Raw genomic sequence first — 16,812 nt, 5'->3', positions numbered from 1 at the left:
GGATATTTTACAGTTGCTCGCTCACCTTCCCTGACAGCTCTTTCAATGGGATCCTTTTAGCCATGATACAAATCTACCTTTACCTAAGATTTAATGTGCTATCTTGGGACAGAGTGATTACACTGTGTACAATAGTTTCATTCTACCTCTACTACAGTTTATTTTAGTTCTACCTGAAAGTTATAATTCTCAAATTTTAGGACAAGTCTGTGATGAATTCACAAGCACCAAAGTTATCTTGACTATAACATATCCTTTTCCATTTACCAAGTAACATGGTTATAGTAGTCTCCAAAGAGTGTAATTGAAAACAAAAATGCTATAGAGCAGCTACTTTGCCTCTAACATTGAGTTGAATGTCCTTGAGGGGAAAGAATCATTTAAATAACTGCTATTTATAGTGTTTGACTTGTGCCAAGCAGGGGTTTACCATGCAATTTTTATTTCACTTAATCCTTACAGCAATATTATGAACTAGGTATAATGATCCCTATTTAACATAACAGGACACTAAGGTTTAGAATGTTAAGATATCTTGCCCAGGACAACACTACTAATAAGTAACAAGGTCAGGATTTGCAACCAGGGCCCTCTCACAACATCTATGCTGTGCCTAACCACGTAAATCATTTCTAGCCCTGCCTACAAGCTTGGGCTAGCAATACCTAGAGCTATGCCACAAGGGGTGATGATAAACTTTGGAGAAATGTTATAAATCACAAAAGATGCTGTGCCGCCCCTTTAAGATTGGTGTTGAAAAGCACACGTGTGGATTGGCCAATTGGCACCACCATGAGGAACAGTTACAAAATCAGTCTGCTCAGGATGACGTGTTAATCTCAAAACCACAAAGTGAAGGAAGAAATCACAAATTAAATATGTTCAACAGTGTGGCCATAATCACTTAAGTAGGGCAGGATGTGTGAGTGTGTGTGTGTATGTGTCCATGTGTGCGTGCATATGAATGACATGGAATGGATATGTATTTAGGAAGGAAAAGGCAAAAGTAGTTCAGGGACAACTGTTTATCCCCTGTATACATCAGGCATCATGTTGGAGAACCTATACATTTACAAATCACTCACTAATACATATAGTAAGCTGAAATGCTCTTAGTAATATGTATTAGTTAAGTTCAAAAATGTTTATTAGGAATATATAGTGGGCTGGGTAGTATTCAAAGAACTAAACGACAGTGAACCAAACAGATACAGTCTCTACTTTCATGGAATGTAAATTCCAATGGGCAGAGACACATGATAAACATAAATAGGTAACAGGTCATGGGGTGAAATGTGCTATAGGAATGATAAAGCAGGCTGAAAGAATAAGGACCGGTGGTAGGGACAGAGTGATATTTTATAAAGTAGTCAGGGAAGCCTCTCTAAGAGGGTGGCTTTGGAGCAGAGACCTCAGTGCAGTGATAGAGGTAGCCAAGTTGACATGTGGCTAAGTACCTTTGGGACACAGGACCAGTAAATGCAAATGCCCTGAGACTGACATGGGCTTGATATGTCCCATGAATGGAAAGCAAATTATTGAGAAGGGGATGGAGTGAGCAAAGGGGTAAAATGCTAAGAGATGAGTCAGAGAGATCTCAAACAGAAATGTTTTTTTTAGCTGTCTATCAGCCATGAAAAGGATTTTAGAATTCATCCTGAGCTGAGAAGCCATCATCTCCACATAGATGCCTTATTTCAAGATATCGCACAGACATCAATCAGAAAGAAAGGGGAAAAAAAGAACAGTGAAGGCAGGGAAAGGATAAAGTTGTTGTGTAAGTGCAAATTAGGGAGTTCTACACTTGTTTGAGGGCTCGTACCTGAGTCAGAGACTCACAATATAGCCTTCATTGTGGAAATGAACTCCAAACAGATATCTGAAGCATCAAAAATAAGTTTCTCCTTCCAGTAATCTACCTTTCTGAATTTCTAGAAGCCACGGCATAGATACCAGCAAACTATACAATAAAAAAGAAATCCTAAAACATGAATCCTCTTATTAAATGAGTCATGGGCATGACCAATCCTTTGATACACCCTATTCCATAATAAGCAAGTTGCATTATAACTGGTTCCCAGGTGTTAAGTAAAGTTAGGTGCATTTTGAGTCTTTCAGTTATTACGCCCTTGAAAGAAGCATAGGAATGCATGTTTGAATTCTAGAGATTAAAGGTGATCAACAAGGTGGAAGTGAGTCCAGAACCAGTATGGTGTGCTTACTCAAGCCAAAAGGATTGAGGGCTCTTAAACAAAAAACAAATAGTGTGTATGTATGAGTTCATATGTGTATAATTATATATATTTAGGATGGGCTGTCTGCATGGTACATGGAATTAAAATCAGAGGAGAAGAAATACCAAAAGGAGTTAATTTTTAATTCACTATGCTCCTTAAATGGCTCAAACATTTCAAATTACAAGAATACCCCTGCTCAGATATTTCTACCTTTTCTTAAAAATAGCACATCAATCATGAGGCCAGGCAGTTGGCATGCTATTGTAGCCTATTCTTAAATTAATTATTCAACATTAAGGTTTGATTGTCAAGCAAAAAGAGCATAGAATTGTCCTGAATAATGTGCAATGTTTATTTTCATTACAACCCTTTTGAAAATATTTCCTGATACCACAGTAACCATGCTACCTGTGGCATCATCAACAGTATGGTATTTCAGAGGTCAGCAAAATAAAGAAGAAAGAGGATGGGTTTAGGACTCAGCAACTCCTAGTTTAAATACATGCTCTGCAGTTTTTTAACCATATGCCTGCTAAAAATAACAAATTGAAGACTTAATTATTATAAAATCATTTGCAATGTATCATTGAAAGATGTGGTTTCTGATCTTGGCTGTGCATAAAAATTATATTAGACTTCTTAAATCAGTGATTTCTTAATGGTATTTAGGGACTGACTGGTTCAGAACTGACTTTTGTTCTAAATGCTTATATTTCTATTTGTTGGGTCCTTGAGCATAAAGATTCATGGATTGTTTGAAACAAACTAGACCATAAATTTTTCTCTTTCGCTTTTGCAACTGATGCAGGTTTTGAAATGGATTTTGTATTAAGGAAATGAGCTATTCAGCCAACTAAAGCAATGTGATAAAAATGTTCTAGTCATCAGATTTAATGGGTACAACAACAATGCCCTTCTGAATTTATGCATCGTCTTCCTACCCAGGATGCTAAGGCACAACTTCACAGATTATTAAAGAGTCCTTCTGAATCACTTGAACACATAGCATTAATTTAAGGGCGTAATCAAAAGAAGACAGATTAAAATAATGTCAAAATGCCAGACTCATTAAAAAAATACATACCACCTAAAAGTTTCATCTAGAAAACCAAATGCCACCACTTGCTACATTATTTTGAACTGTCACTAAACACACAGCTAATAAAACTGTGCTTATGTTTCTTAATAGCTTGACCGTGGGCTCTTTGGATCACCATTTCTCCCCATGGGACGGACGTGACCTCAGTCAAAATATTCTTTTACTGTAGTGTGCTTTTTTGCTATATTCTACGTGCCTGGAGTTTTGAAATGTAGGCATGGTAAAAACATTTAAATCAGTCATTATTTTTGTAATCAAAACTTTTAATGATGAATGTACACTATCAAAAATTCTAAATCATTCTTCACTCATTTCTTTGTCTATTTCATCTCATCAGTGATGACTATGTATCTTGTTTCTATAACATCTCTCGCCAATTTCTTGCTCACTATTTTCACTTCTACTTCTTCAGTATGGCTCCTTGTCACTTCTAGCTTCTATTCTAAACCCCTCCATCTCCCTTGTACTTTGCTGTTGGAAGGATGTTTCCAAATTTTATGCTTTATCATTTTATTTTTGCTTAAAACTGTTTAACCTTTTCCCATTGCCCCTGATATAAATTTTAAACTCCGAAGATGGCATTGGAAGCCCTGCATTATTTAAAGCCTGTTTTTCTTTCTTCTCTCTTCCAAGGTTTTATCCAACTCCCCTTCACATCCTGCACTCCAGGCTATGGAATTATGCTTTGTTTTCTCTTGGCACTCTAATGTTTCATATTCTTGTCTCTTGGTTCACAGTGCTGGAGCTGTCTGGAATCCATTTCTTTTCTATTGCCTTCTTGGAAAACATCTCTTCATCTTTGAAGATTCCAGTGAAAGAGCAGTTGTATAAAGTTTTTTCTGAATCCCATATGTAGAACAACCTCTTCTTTGCGTCTTCTTACATATACTTGAACATGCCCATTATCCCATTTATCAGATTCGACTGTCAGAATTAAACAATCCCTTTTGTGATTTTCTTCTGTTATAGTGCTCAGACATGCCTTTCTTCCACTATCAGAATGTAAGCTCTATATGAGCAGAAACTGTTGCTTCCTCATTTTTGTTTGCTCAGGGTTTTTATTAATGCTTAAGACTTTTAGAAAATATTATTTGAATATGTTTTAGATATTTGCTTCTACAAAAATCCTAGCATCTTGCATTTCAGATGTACTCAAAGTTACTTTTGTTAATAAAGTTGTATTTTTCAGTGGTTTTCAAGTTTGTAGCCCTTATTTAAATGAATAATCAAAGATTATAATTCTCCAAGCAGTTTACACCATATGGTTATGAGCATCCCTAAATAAAAATTCAATGTGAGAATATAATGGACTAAGCTAATACAAATTTGATTATAAATGTATTTTTCAGATCAGAAGAATAACTTAAAGGAGTGTTTTCTACACTTGGATCCCTGAAATACTTTTGAAAAACTACAAATCACTGATTCTAATTAAGAGTTTCCTTTATATGAGCTAGAAAATCTGCATTAAAAACAAAACATTCTACAATCTTTTCCTAGGAATGATGCTTGATTGTTTTATAGCAATGTAATGTTACATGGGCTCTCTCATTCAATTAAGTAGAGCTGGTGAGATTTGGGGCATCTCAAAAGATTGCTCATATCACTCAATAATACTATCCCCACCTGCCCACAGAGTTCTTATTCCTACTATTAGAGACCTACTCCACTGGGTTCAGCCTTTGGTTTTTGTAAAATGCAACTGCCTTGGGAGAAGGAACACATGAAGCCTCATCATACACTTGAGAGAACAAGTTTGAGTTGAATCCATCTGAAAGCCAACTGTGATACTAGAGGTGGTGTATCGAGGATAGAGGTTAGAGGTGAAGTAGAATCAGAATTTAAGAGACTGGTGATTAAGAAGCCACAGGAATATAAAACTGATGTCTGGTATAGCAATGGAAACAAAATTTTTGAATTTTATAATAAAAGTTATGATTACAAGAACAATTTTGTAAGGGATATGTTTGGGGGAAGAGCTCCTTTTATTTTTTGAAATGCAGGTCCTGCTCATGAGTTTGACCTATAAGTGCTTCAGCATAACTGAGAAGATGGAGGTATCTAAGGATTGAACCCTAATTGGAGGTCTGTTCCCAGAGCTGTCATGCTTGCCTTTTCTGAATAAAAATTAATTAACCACATTTGGCTTCTTTATTCTCCTAGTTGGTGAAATGTTCTCTATTCTCAAAAGATTAGGTCAGTTCATTAATTCACTCAAGATGGATTTGAAAATCTATAGGTCTTTGGAACAAACTGCTAAATAAATACAGGGTGCTATTTTGATGGCAATAATTGATGGGGAGTGGTGTAAATACGCAGACATGTAATCATTAACATTGATTACCTCAAAGGCTGCATTAGATTTATGATGGGAGGGAGGCAGGTGGCAACAGGATTTGAGGAAGGTGACACTTACTTAGTATTTTATGTCTTTATATTGCCAATACTATTTACAGTAACTGCATAGATTTTATAATTCACAACTGAAAAGGATAAAAACAATAGATTTTAAGGAAGGAAAGTAAAATTAAAACATTAAAAAAAGCAAATGAAGATAACGAGAATTAGCACAGTAGCATATTTTTTGCATGGAATAAACATAAAATTTTCTTATATTATTAGACATATTTGATAAAAGGTATAATACAACAAACTGTATGTGATTCTTTTTATCTCCAAAGACCATTCTGAGTTTTTGCAAATTTAATTAATAGGCAATAAGTAACAGAATAGAAAAAAGCATAAGAAAAATTAATAAATGCAGGTGCCATCTGAAGAATTCAGGAACCAAAGAAGAGATGACCACCACTTCTATAACTCAGGCTGAAGGAAAATAAAAGAAAATATCTACCTATGATTTAAGATGAGAAAAAGGAAAAAAAATAAAGAAAATATTGGTATTTAACAAGAAAGGGAATAGTAGTTTTGACAGACTTACAAAGATGAATAAAGTTTTAAAGTGATTAAAGAGAAAGAAATACAGAGAAAGAAAGCTAACATTTACTTGAGCACCTTTATGCACTAGAAGCTGATGTAATCATTTAATCTTTCAACACCCCTATGTATTAGTCTTCTCACCCTCATTTTAAAGATCAAGAAATAAAACCTGAAAAAAGTTGTAAGATGAAAAGAAAAAATAAAAGTTGCGTGATGTAAGCAGGATTTCACGGATCACGTGGCAAAGCTATGCTCTGCTGCGTCCAAAGTCCACTGATTTTATTGCCAGGTTACCAAGCTGAAGCATTGACAAGACCAATGATGGGTGCCTGGAAGCATTCAGCAAGGGAAGGGTGAAGGAGCGAGCACAAGCTAGAATACAGAAACTGTGTGTGCTGGGTTGTTAACTAGCCATCGATAAAAAACCTTTTCTTTCTTAGTTTCAGGCAAAAATTTTTAAAGTGACCCAAAATTGTGGCCTAGGAGGTTGTAATGGGCGATTCATATATACAAAGTAAAAAGAAAGCGTTATTTCTAATTTGTTCCAAATTTTATATTGCAGTAGAATATTTTAAAAGTAAATTTTTTCAAACTTCTTTTTTTATGTTAGACAGATATATTTGAATGACCAGGGAAAGTATTAAGAGGGTTTGTCATATTTTGTCCCACTACAGCAAGATAACCATTGTAAACATTCCATTGTCATTCCTTTCAGTTTAAAGATCCCAGTCTATGTCTATACTTCTTAAAAATTGGAATCATGCAAAATTGCATATCCTTTGTATGTAATGGCATATCATGTCCTTAAATACTGTTAAAAGATTATTTTAATTGATTATATGCTATTACATTATATGGAATTTGAATTACTTTAACATCCCTTATTTTTGGTTATTTAGGAGGTCTATTTCTTAATTTTTGCTACTGTAAATAATAATACAATAAAAATTCTGCTACATAAACCCTGTCTACGTCCTTGGTGATGTTTTTAACAAAAAACATCAGAAATTAAAATCAAAAGACATGAATATTTTTAAAGTTTGTCTTTTACAGTCTTTTAAAGTTTTCATGGGATATATATTTGTAGCAAATTTAGAAAATGCATAAAATATCTATAAAATACTAGAAAATATAAAAAGAAAATAAAACCCACCTATTATGTTACTTTCTAGAGATAACTACTGATACTGTTTTGAGATATACTTACAATTTTTATCTAGGTAGTTGTAAATCCTCTTTAGTTAGTTAGTTTGTTTTTGCATGGGCAGGCACTGGAAAATCAAACCCGGGTCTCCAGCATGGCAGGCGAGAACTTTAGTTTGTTTTTCAATACTATCATTGTCAGATATATTTCAAAACCAGCTTATGTTTGCTCGTGAAGAATTATATCTTTGTCTAAGTTCTGAATTAATTTACACAACTTAATTCCTTTTTATTTAAAGCGGAAGAAATGTCTTTTTAATACAGTAACTTTGATAGGATTGGATTGCTGGATTTTAATGATTTTTTTCCCTTTAATTTCAAGTCAGGATATCTTCTTCTACTTTAAGCAGTTCTGACCATTCAGTTTTTCCCCAGAAAATCTTACCTTTGAGGTTTTTCAAATTTATCAGCAGAGTAATTACATAGTAGTATCTTCTAATATTTTCATCCTCTGTATATCTATAAATGTATGTGATAGGGTGATTGTTGGCTATTAACCTAGTAAGTACCTCCATCTGTAATTTTGATAGCTCCCCATTGCCCACCATCGGCGGGGGGGAGATGTACAAACTCACTACATGCTACTCAAGTTTTTCACAAGTGGGCTGCTTCACTCATCTTATTTTCTTCAGTTTTCCACAAGATATGTGTTCAGCAGACAATTCTTACCATTTTCTGGGGACAAAAGACAGGCACTTCCATTTTCTTGGTTTGAGTTTCTTTAACCGACAGACCATTTTCCATTCTTTCTTGGTTCATCAGAATCAGGGTACACTCTTACTCCATTCAAGTCTTCTGATCCACTCTCACAACCCTGCTGCCTCATTTCGAGGGTAAATGAGGGGTTCATCCCCGCCCGCCCCCACCTTATCCTGGGCTCTTTGTGCTTCCCTGGGCCTTCAACCTTATTTCCTCTCTAGACTATAAAATCTTAGATAATAGGAGCACGACCAGTTGTTTTTATATCAACTACCCTACTAAGGATAAGACGTGGAGACAATTTGAGATCAGAGTGGCTGCCTGCTAGTGTTTCCCAGAAACAGACACATCAGCACTTAGCCTCCTTTTTCTTCGATAATGGGGCCAATCTCCATAATCTATGTCTACCGAAATTATGGTAACATGATTTCATCAGAAACAAGATCTTTTACTAACAGCTGGAAGATTACTATCATAATATAAAAATCTACAATGCCTATGAATGAATGGCTCCCCCTTCAATGTGGACTCTTCATGCAGTCTACGACCGAAACTATCATATGTATAACATTATACATCATAGCAAAAAAATACTAGATTTAATGATGGCAATGTTTTTTGGAATACTTTAATCAATGAGTCAAGGACATAAACTATTTCATGGCTTGTTTGGAAATACTGTAAGTAATATTCTCCTTCCACAAACTAAACTTAACTTTATGACAAGACACACCAGAGAAAGTATTAAGAATCAGCTTCATATTGAAATTTACTTTCTCATCACAGTGACTATCCACTTTTCTTTTAAGGTCTTTCCTGATTATTTGAAAGTTCAATAGAAAATGGTTCCAAGCCACCCTAGCCTTAACATCTAATATCAGTGTCAGCCCACAATTAAACCAAATATACAACTTGTACATAATATCAACATCACCATCTGTGTATTGCTCAGTTATCCACATAGATGCCTAACGATGTAAATATACTAGAAGTAACACTTCCTAGATGTATGAGTTGGTGGAAGTTATTTAACCTCTCTGAATCTCAGTTTTCTCATTTATATAATGGGGAGACTAATACTGACTTTGTGGAATTGCTGAAAGAAATAAAGGAAATTGTTTTAAATGTGCCAGCTAGTGCCTCCTGTATACAACTCTTCAGAGAAAATCGACCTCCATCCACAGATCTTGTTGAAGAGATAGGGCTAAGCAGACACTACCTTCTCAACCATGGACATTTGGTCCACAAGTGGATAAGTGGATGCCATGTTGAACTAATCAGATGCTCTCGCTGGGAAATATTAGCACACTGAAATACTGGCTGATCTCATTTAAACAAGGTACTGAGACTCAGCCACCATGGCCATGTAGAGTCAGAATGAATGAAAACACCAAAAACAGAGCAATATCTCGGGTACCCTGGACTATGGGAGAGCAGAAAGATCACGATTAGGCAAAGACAGTTATCTTACCGATAGAAGAAGAGAGCAGTCATGCAAAAAGAAGCACTGAATAGAAAAGCAGGCAAGTAAGAAGGAAAAAAGGAAGGAAGGAAGAAAGGGAGACAAACAGGAAAGCAGGAAGGCAGGAAGGCGGGAAGGTGGGAAACCAGAAAGGAAAGGAAGGAAAAATTAATCCCAGAGAAAGAAAAAATGGAGGAACAGCCTGTTTTGCATTTCATATGAGGCCTGGAAGACAACAACCTTTCACTTTCCAACAGGTTTTCTATATTCTTCTGTACATTCTACCATGATGTTGAGTTTGAGTGGGTCTCTAATCCAAACAATCCCTGATTTGTTTGAGAAGAATATAGTGCCATTTCTAACACATATTAAAGGAGTTATTGCTAATCTAGATTATAAACGCAAAGGACAGACAAGACAACACAACTAGAATTGATTTTAATTTCAAAAATCTTCACCTAAACCACATAGATGGAATTTCTGCTAAACAATTGAGTTGATAAACATGCATGCTTTTATTTTGGCTTCAATGTGAATACAATCCGAGTACAAGGAAAACTACAGGCCTCTCCCCTACTCGCCCCCTTTCTAACCTATTGAAAAATAGGATGATAAACACTTACAAGATTCAGAATCATAATGATTATGAAATTGATACAGACACCAGCAGCAGACGTTGCAAACTGCCAGTGCTGTTTGATGAAACTCCACTTGAATGAAGCAAACTGTTCCATGACGACCAGGCGATACACCACAACTGCAAACACTGCAGTGATCACCAAAGAAATCTACAATGTGGGAGACCAGAGGAGACATCCACATTTTGCATCATTAACAGGCTCGAATAAAACCACAGATCCAATACACTGCCCTCAAAAGCTAGAGGTGCTTATCTTTCCAAGAAAGGATACACACATTTAATTTTATCCTACAAGGAATGAAGTTATACTATCAAAATAACATGATTTAATTTGTTTTAGTATAATGACAAAGTTACCACAGTAAAATACAAATTCTGTCCAGAATGTAAATTCTCTCCACATTCAAATGGAATGCTTTATTTTAACGATTGTGTGATATACCAGGACAACACATCTTGTCTTCATTTTAGCTGAGACTGTCATTTTTTTTCTCAAAGAAAACTCTTTTTCTCAAACAGTGTTTCAGTAAAGGATGTGCACAAACTTCCTGTCATATCTCCATGACATCCTGTCATTCTATTTTGTTTAATAGTATGTATGTTACTGAGGTATTGGAAAGGACACAGTTTCTTGCATCCTCAAGGTCATCAAATCAAAGAGCTTCCTTCTAAACTTGGAATCCCACAACTCCTCTATTACCCCTGGGGAAAGTCAGTTCTGTTAGGTTTTGATATTGATGATTATACTTCACCATGAAGAATATCCCTGAGACAGAGACAAGAAGACGAGTGATTTTGTCGGAAAAGGGTTGGTGTGGCTCAGGTTTTCCTGTGATGGGATTCACTCTCTCCATCTTGTAATACTTTGCTTCAAACTGGGGGCGAAGTGTTTCCTAGGAGAGCAATTAAAATTACTTAAATGTCAAAGCTAAAAACTATGCAAAAAGTGATTCCTCCAGTAGTTGATAAAAAAACTCCTATAATTTGGCTTACTTTTACACTATCTTCACAAAGAAATAACCTTTTTCCAATAAAATTCAAACTAGATTCCAAAGAAACCTTCAACTCTATTTTCATTAGCAAATATTCTCCAGTGAGAAACAAGGAATCATAGAAGTGACTAGCAAAGATTGCACACTTAGTCTTTGATCTCTATGTTCATCTTGAAATAAGGAATCAGATTGGTAAAAAAAACTATCAAGAAAAAAATGAGTGAAGTGCAGCTGCTCCGAACCTGACACTAAGGTGAAAGAACTCATGTGCATCCCAGTTTCCTAGACGATGTTCTCACATCTTACCTCCTCTTCTTCCCATTCAATCAGGTCCCAAGCATAAGTCAGTATACTTCTTCTTCTTTTCCAAAACTCCAGGAAGACTGTGGCTATTAAAAAATTATAATAATTCGTTATCCAAACCACATCACATATATCATATTGCTTTTCTTCTTTGGACTGAGGCATTTCCATCATACTAAACGCGAATGTTCATTTTCGTTTACTCTCTTCTTCCTGTCTCCATGTACTCCTATTCACGCTCACTTCTACAGGGGAGACTTTTTTTTTATTTTGTTTGAATAAAGAAGCAAAAATTTTGCTGGCACAGAGCTCAAAGTGATGCTATGCGAGAAGGTCAACATTAGTGAGCTAAATAATTATTTTCCTTTTGACTTGTCCATGGTTAATCAAAATTATCGAGGAGACTAAATAAAGCCTTATCCAGGGATTATAAAATAAAACTACATGCTACTCTGCCAGGACCCAGAAAAAGATGGGGTGGTAGAGAGAGGAAATGAGCAAGGCTATGATGGTTGAAGGAAAAGAAAAGAAAGACCAGAGAAGTGACTCTTGGATACATATTCGAAGTGGACTCTGCATACACTGCAAATAACTCAATGGAAAAAGGAAGAAATGCCTGAATTTTATCTGGATTCTAAGGATAAACATCTAAGAGAAATATCATTTTCTTTCTCATAAATTGATTACACCTTACACCTTCAAGACTCCGAGGACACAATTTGGAGCTCACAGATGTGTTTTTTAAAATTTGCAATCCTATGCATCCATCCATCCAATCATCTTTCCATCTATGTATTTGTTGTTCTTTTATTTGGAGCAAGATACTCTAACCTCTCAGGAAGATTCTTATCTAGTGAAGACAGAGACATTCATCTAAATAAAGTTAACTTACATTGCAATAAGTGGTATAATGAAAGAGGAATTGTAATTCCTGTACAAACTGAGAAACACAATCCTTTACTGTAAAAAAAAAACAAGCAGCTGATTGAGCTAAGAAGTGAAGGATTCTTCCCCACATGCTTTCATTCATTTATTGACTTCTATCTCTTAGTTCAATGTAAAAGAATGCCAGTGTAACATTATTTTAAGGTTTTCTTCTCTTTTTTCATTATAATTAAAAACTAGCACTGATATTGGTTAGAAAAAAATACTTTGATCATAACATCTCCCATTTTATCACACAAAAATTTACAAAGCCTTTCCCACATGATTTAACTTACATTGCAAGGTGATACAGGAGCAAGTATTATTTTCCTTTGCAGATTATGGAAACAAAAATGTTATGTGGCTGTGTCCAAGAGCACACAGCCAGTAAGTTGCAGAGCCAGAACTGAAACCCTGGCTAGTTTTTCTCCATCTGCAATGCCTGGCAGATGCAGTCTTCAGAAATTCTTTTATTATTTTTTTTTTTAAGGGGAGAAGGCTGCTATAAATACAGCTGTTTATTGATGTTCTGAAAAGTTCTAAAAGTGGGGGAATGGCGAAAAAAATTGGGACAGCCAAGCTCCACTGATACCAAGAGAAATCAGGTTCTCCAAGCACTCAGGCTGTTTTCTTGGGGGTGGTGGGGGTAGGGGTGGTGCATGATCCAGGAATCCAACAGGAGTCTCCCTGATGGCAGGCAAGAATTCTACCACTGAGCTAAACTTGCACTGCCCTTTAGGCTGTTTTTCAAATAGCAGGCCACAATCACTGTGACCAAAGGTAGTCTTGGGACTTAGGAGAGGATTCAGAGGAAGTAAATGAGGGAAAGAGAAAAAAAAAATGACATTATCAAAGGAAAACAGTACATTTTTTTTTAAAGAAAGCACTGAGTCACATAAGCAAGTACAGCAGACCTTGATTGCAAGCTGGAATGCCGCCTTTAATACTTAGAAATTATATATGTTCAAATAAAATTCTAGTTACTGTTTGCCTCTGTCAAGTCTTTAAGACTATATATGTCATATGTTCTATTCTCTTCTAATTCATCTTTCCAGCATCTACTTGTGCTATCACCCCCCAGAAAATCTAAGAAACAAAGATAATCTTGGTTTCATGAGCCTGGAAACTGGATTTGGTGCAAATTTAATTTGAAGGTAATGATGTAATTGAAGATACAATAAATCTTTCTGAGAAAGTAGGGTCTTTACTTTAAATTTCAATGTTGAACTAATCTTTGTGTTAAATATCCACTCATCTTTAGATTCACTCATTTAATACACTACTTCTTTATTTAAACTCTTAAGTGGAACCATATTTTTCTTTAAATTGTTAATGAGAAAGAGTGGCATAGAAAGCAGTTATTTGTCAATATGAACACACTAAGAAAAGGATATTATCATTTACTAATTCCTACTAAACTTATTAATAAAGGTGCAATTAATAATAAAAACAGGTACCTTTGAAAATCAGAACAGTGTTACTTCTGGGGCTGTGGACCACTGGTAAGTGGCCTAAGGGAACTTTCTGAGGGAATGGAAATATTTCATATTTTAATAGGAATGGTGGTTCTACAATTTTTCATTGTATACACTATTTTCAAAAGTTATATAACTGAAAACTTAGGATTTGTGGCTTTTACTGTATTTGTGCCTCAAACCACAAGTTATTGTTTTTTTTTTTTTTTTTTTTTTTAGGAAATAAATACTTTTAAAAATACAAGGTGACTGGGCAGGCCACAGTGGCCCAGGAGACCCAGGTTCGATTCCTAGTGCCTGCCCATGCAAAAAACAAACAAACAAACAAAAAAACAAGGTGATTAAGATACCATCTGAATTGACTGATGACAACCTGTGGTTTTCCCCAGGTTTGCGCTTCTATTTTCCCGAACTTTTTGTTTCTATAGCTTAATAGTAGAGCATTCTGAGCTCAAAGTGAGAATCCAAAAAGGAAGTAGGGATCTGGAAAGACCATATCCCAATCTATAGAATTTTGGGCAACTACTAACCAGAAATATGAACACAGGCAACTAGACTGGATCTGGAGTAGGCTGAGCAATAAAAAGTCTGCATGGTTCCTGACACAGCTGTATTACAGAATAGCCTTGGAAAGGAGAGAGGATACTATGCCAAAAGCTGAGAAAAAGGGTGGAGCAGAAGCACTGAACTTAAATGGCCTTGAGGTACTTTTCAGGTAGGCAAATGTGCGAAGTGGCTTAGAATAAATACAGCAGGAAAGCCTGGGTCTTAGTGTGGACTAGAAAGTGCTCAGTCCTTCCAAATACACTCAAATTCAACTACTATATAATAAAATAAACCACTCTACTGGCCTGTCATCAGGCAAGAATCGATCCACTGGCTCACAGTTTGCTTCCTCTAGAATAAAGAATGGGTTCTCAATGATGAATGTATGAGATGGCGAGCTAAAAATTTGAAACACTTGATCCAGTGACATTCCTTTTCCAAAAGAGCTGTAGGAATTTAACTCCATTCTTAATAATAAAGAAAGGTAGGATGAGAAAGGGGTTGGGCTGGGGTATAGTCAGGACTGAGTGCTGGAGATGGAATTTCAAGAGGAAGCAGGACTCTATGAAGGATTCAATAAATCAATGACTTTGGAGAAAGTATCTTGAAGACTATGAAAGTAGAAAACAGTCTTTTCATTTTAATTGATGGTGAAAAGTTTGGCATAAATGATTAATTATGAGTTCCATCTCTAAGGTATGCAGCCAACTGAAAGATTAGAGAGGCAATGTCAGCGGCTCAGAACAGTGTAAGCAGGGGAGAGAGCATGGGAAGGATGGAAGAATTGGAATATGGAATCAGAAGTATCTATTCAACTTAAGACCTTTGAACTTTAAAAAGCCAATGGCCAGTCCACAGAAACACCCAGGGGATGCAAACCCCAGCAACAGTATTAAAAACAAACAAACAAAACAACAACAAAAACAGAACAAAACTCCCAAGGGATTCTTGAACCAAAGTTGAATACCATTTCCTAGAAGAAAACCACTTGTGGTGAAAATGTAAAACAAAATGCATTTTTATTGAAACCGTAGAAATAGTACCAGATCTTCAAGGTCAAGAAATCAGAATATGAATAATGGCTGCCAGTTTTATCTTGTGTCCCAACTATTTGTAAAGCATTGTTAATATCACTTGAGATGCATTACTTCTACTTTCATAACACTCACTCAATGGTCAATGAAAATATGAATGCTAACTCTATATGGCAGCTACATATTTAATGTGACACAAAATGGCTATTACTATTATTTAAAGTTTTGAGAGGTTAAGTGACTTGCCGAAGGAGCACAGCTGACTGGAGCCCAAGTGGCACTAACTCCAAAAGTCATGTTCTTTCTTCTCCCAACAAGCTGCCTCTCTTCAATGTTAATGGATAACCTTGAGAATGAAAATGCTGACAGGTGGGGAAGGAAATCTGAGAGCAGGCAGTGAAAGCCATTAAGAAAACAGTATTCTGGAGATGTGGATACCCATAGCAGAAATGAAATGTCATGAGGTTCAAAGGAGGGACATCTGAAGTATAAGGACAAAGGAACAGTGGCTCAGAATGAGCAAGGTGACAGAGGGAGTGGGATGCTGAAGAGAAAAGGGAAAGTATTAAAAGTTCTTGTGTTAAAATGAAAATGCATAAAGTAAAAGTATTGAATTTATAAAGAATGAAATAACAATACCGATGCAGGTAAAGATACAGATACAGATACAGATAAAAATATAGATACACATATATACAGAGTGAGAGATGACAGGTTTAGTTATAGGTACGTAATGCTTACAAGATGATATGCTAAAATGTTAACCCATATGATCATGGAAAGTGGATTGTGGAACATTTTTATCTTCAACATAGCATTCATTGCACATGAAACACGCATTAATTATGTTCCTCTATTACATTCTGGGGAAAGTTTATCAACTGTTCCTCCTGGTCCTGTGAAACTGGGTTGGGGGTGGAGTGGGAAGATAAGAGGACTTAAGTTGAAAAGGGCATTTTGTTTTCAAGGGGAAGCCAGGTTGCACATCAATCAAGGTGGAGAGAGTATTCTGGAAGAGCTGAAGATGATACCACATAACCCTGCTCCACAGCAACTATACATTGTACTCCTTTTACAACTCTGCCTCTCTGACTCCAATGACATACTTTTCTCAACTTCAAATACTTTCCAAAGGTGTACATGCTGCATCTAGCTCTTGTACTTCCATTTCCTGGAAGTACAAGATTTTGTTTTCCAACGATTTTTCTTTGTGATCTAAAGTGATTAACACAGAACAACCGTCATAGAGGCATATATGTAA

At 35.9% G+C, this 16,812-nt stretch overlaps 1 protein-coding gene across 5 annotated transcripts in view; it reads right to left on the bottom strand.

Annotated features, from left to right (window-relative positions):
- The window catches only part of ANO3 (anoctamin 3), a 436,850-nt gene that overhangs the window by 34,679 nt on the left and 385,359 nt on the right, over window positions 1-16,812 (bottom strand). For all 5 annotated transcript variants that reach the window (XM_077114243.1, XM_077114244.1, XM_077114245.1 and 2 more), the window contains 3 exons: window positions 11,576-11,658; window positions 11,030-11,170; window positions 10,261-10,425 (listed from right to left, as the gene is read on the bottom strand). In XM_077114243.1, coding sequence (XP_076970358.1) covers window positions 10,261-10,425; window positions 11,030-11,170; window positions 11,576-11,658 — 389 coding nt within the window. The remainder of the gene's footprint in view (window positions 1-10,260; window positions 10,426-11,029; window positions 11,171-11,575; window positions 11,659-16,812) is intronic.

This window comes from Tamandua tetradactyla, chromosome 8, assembly GCF_023851605.1.
Source record: "Tamandua tetradactyla isolate mTamTet1 chromosome 8, mTamTet1.pri, whole genome shotgun sequence".
Taxonomy (NCBI): Eukaryota; Metazoa; Chordata; class Mammalia; order Pilosa; family Myrmecophagidae; genus Tamandua; species Tamandua tetradactyla.
The sequence above is the reverse complement of the archived record's forward strand: the minus strand, read 5'-3'. Positions and strand labels throughout refer to the sequence as shown.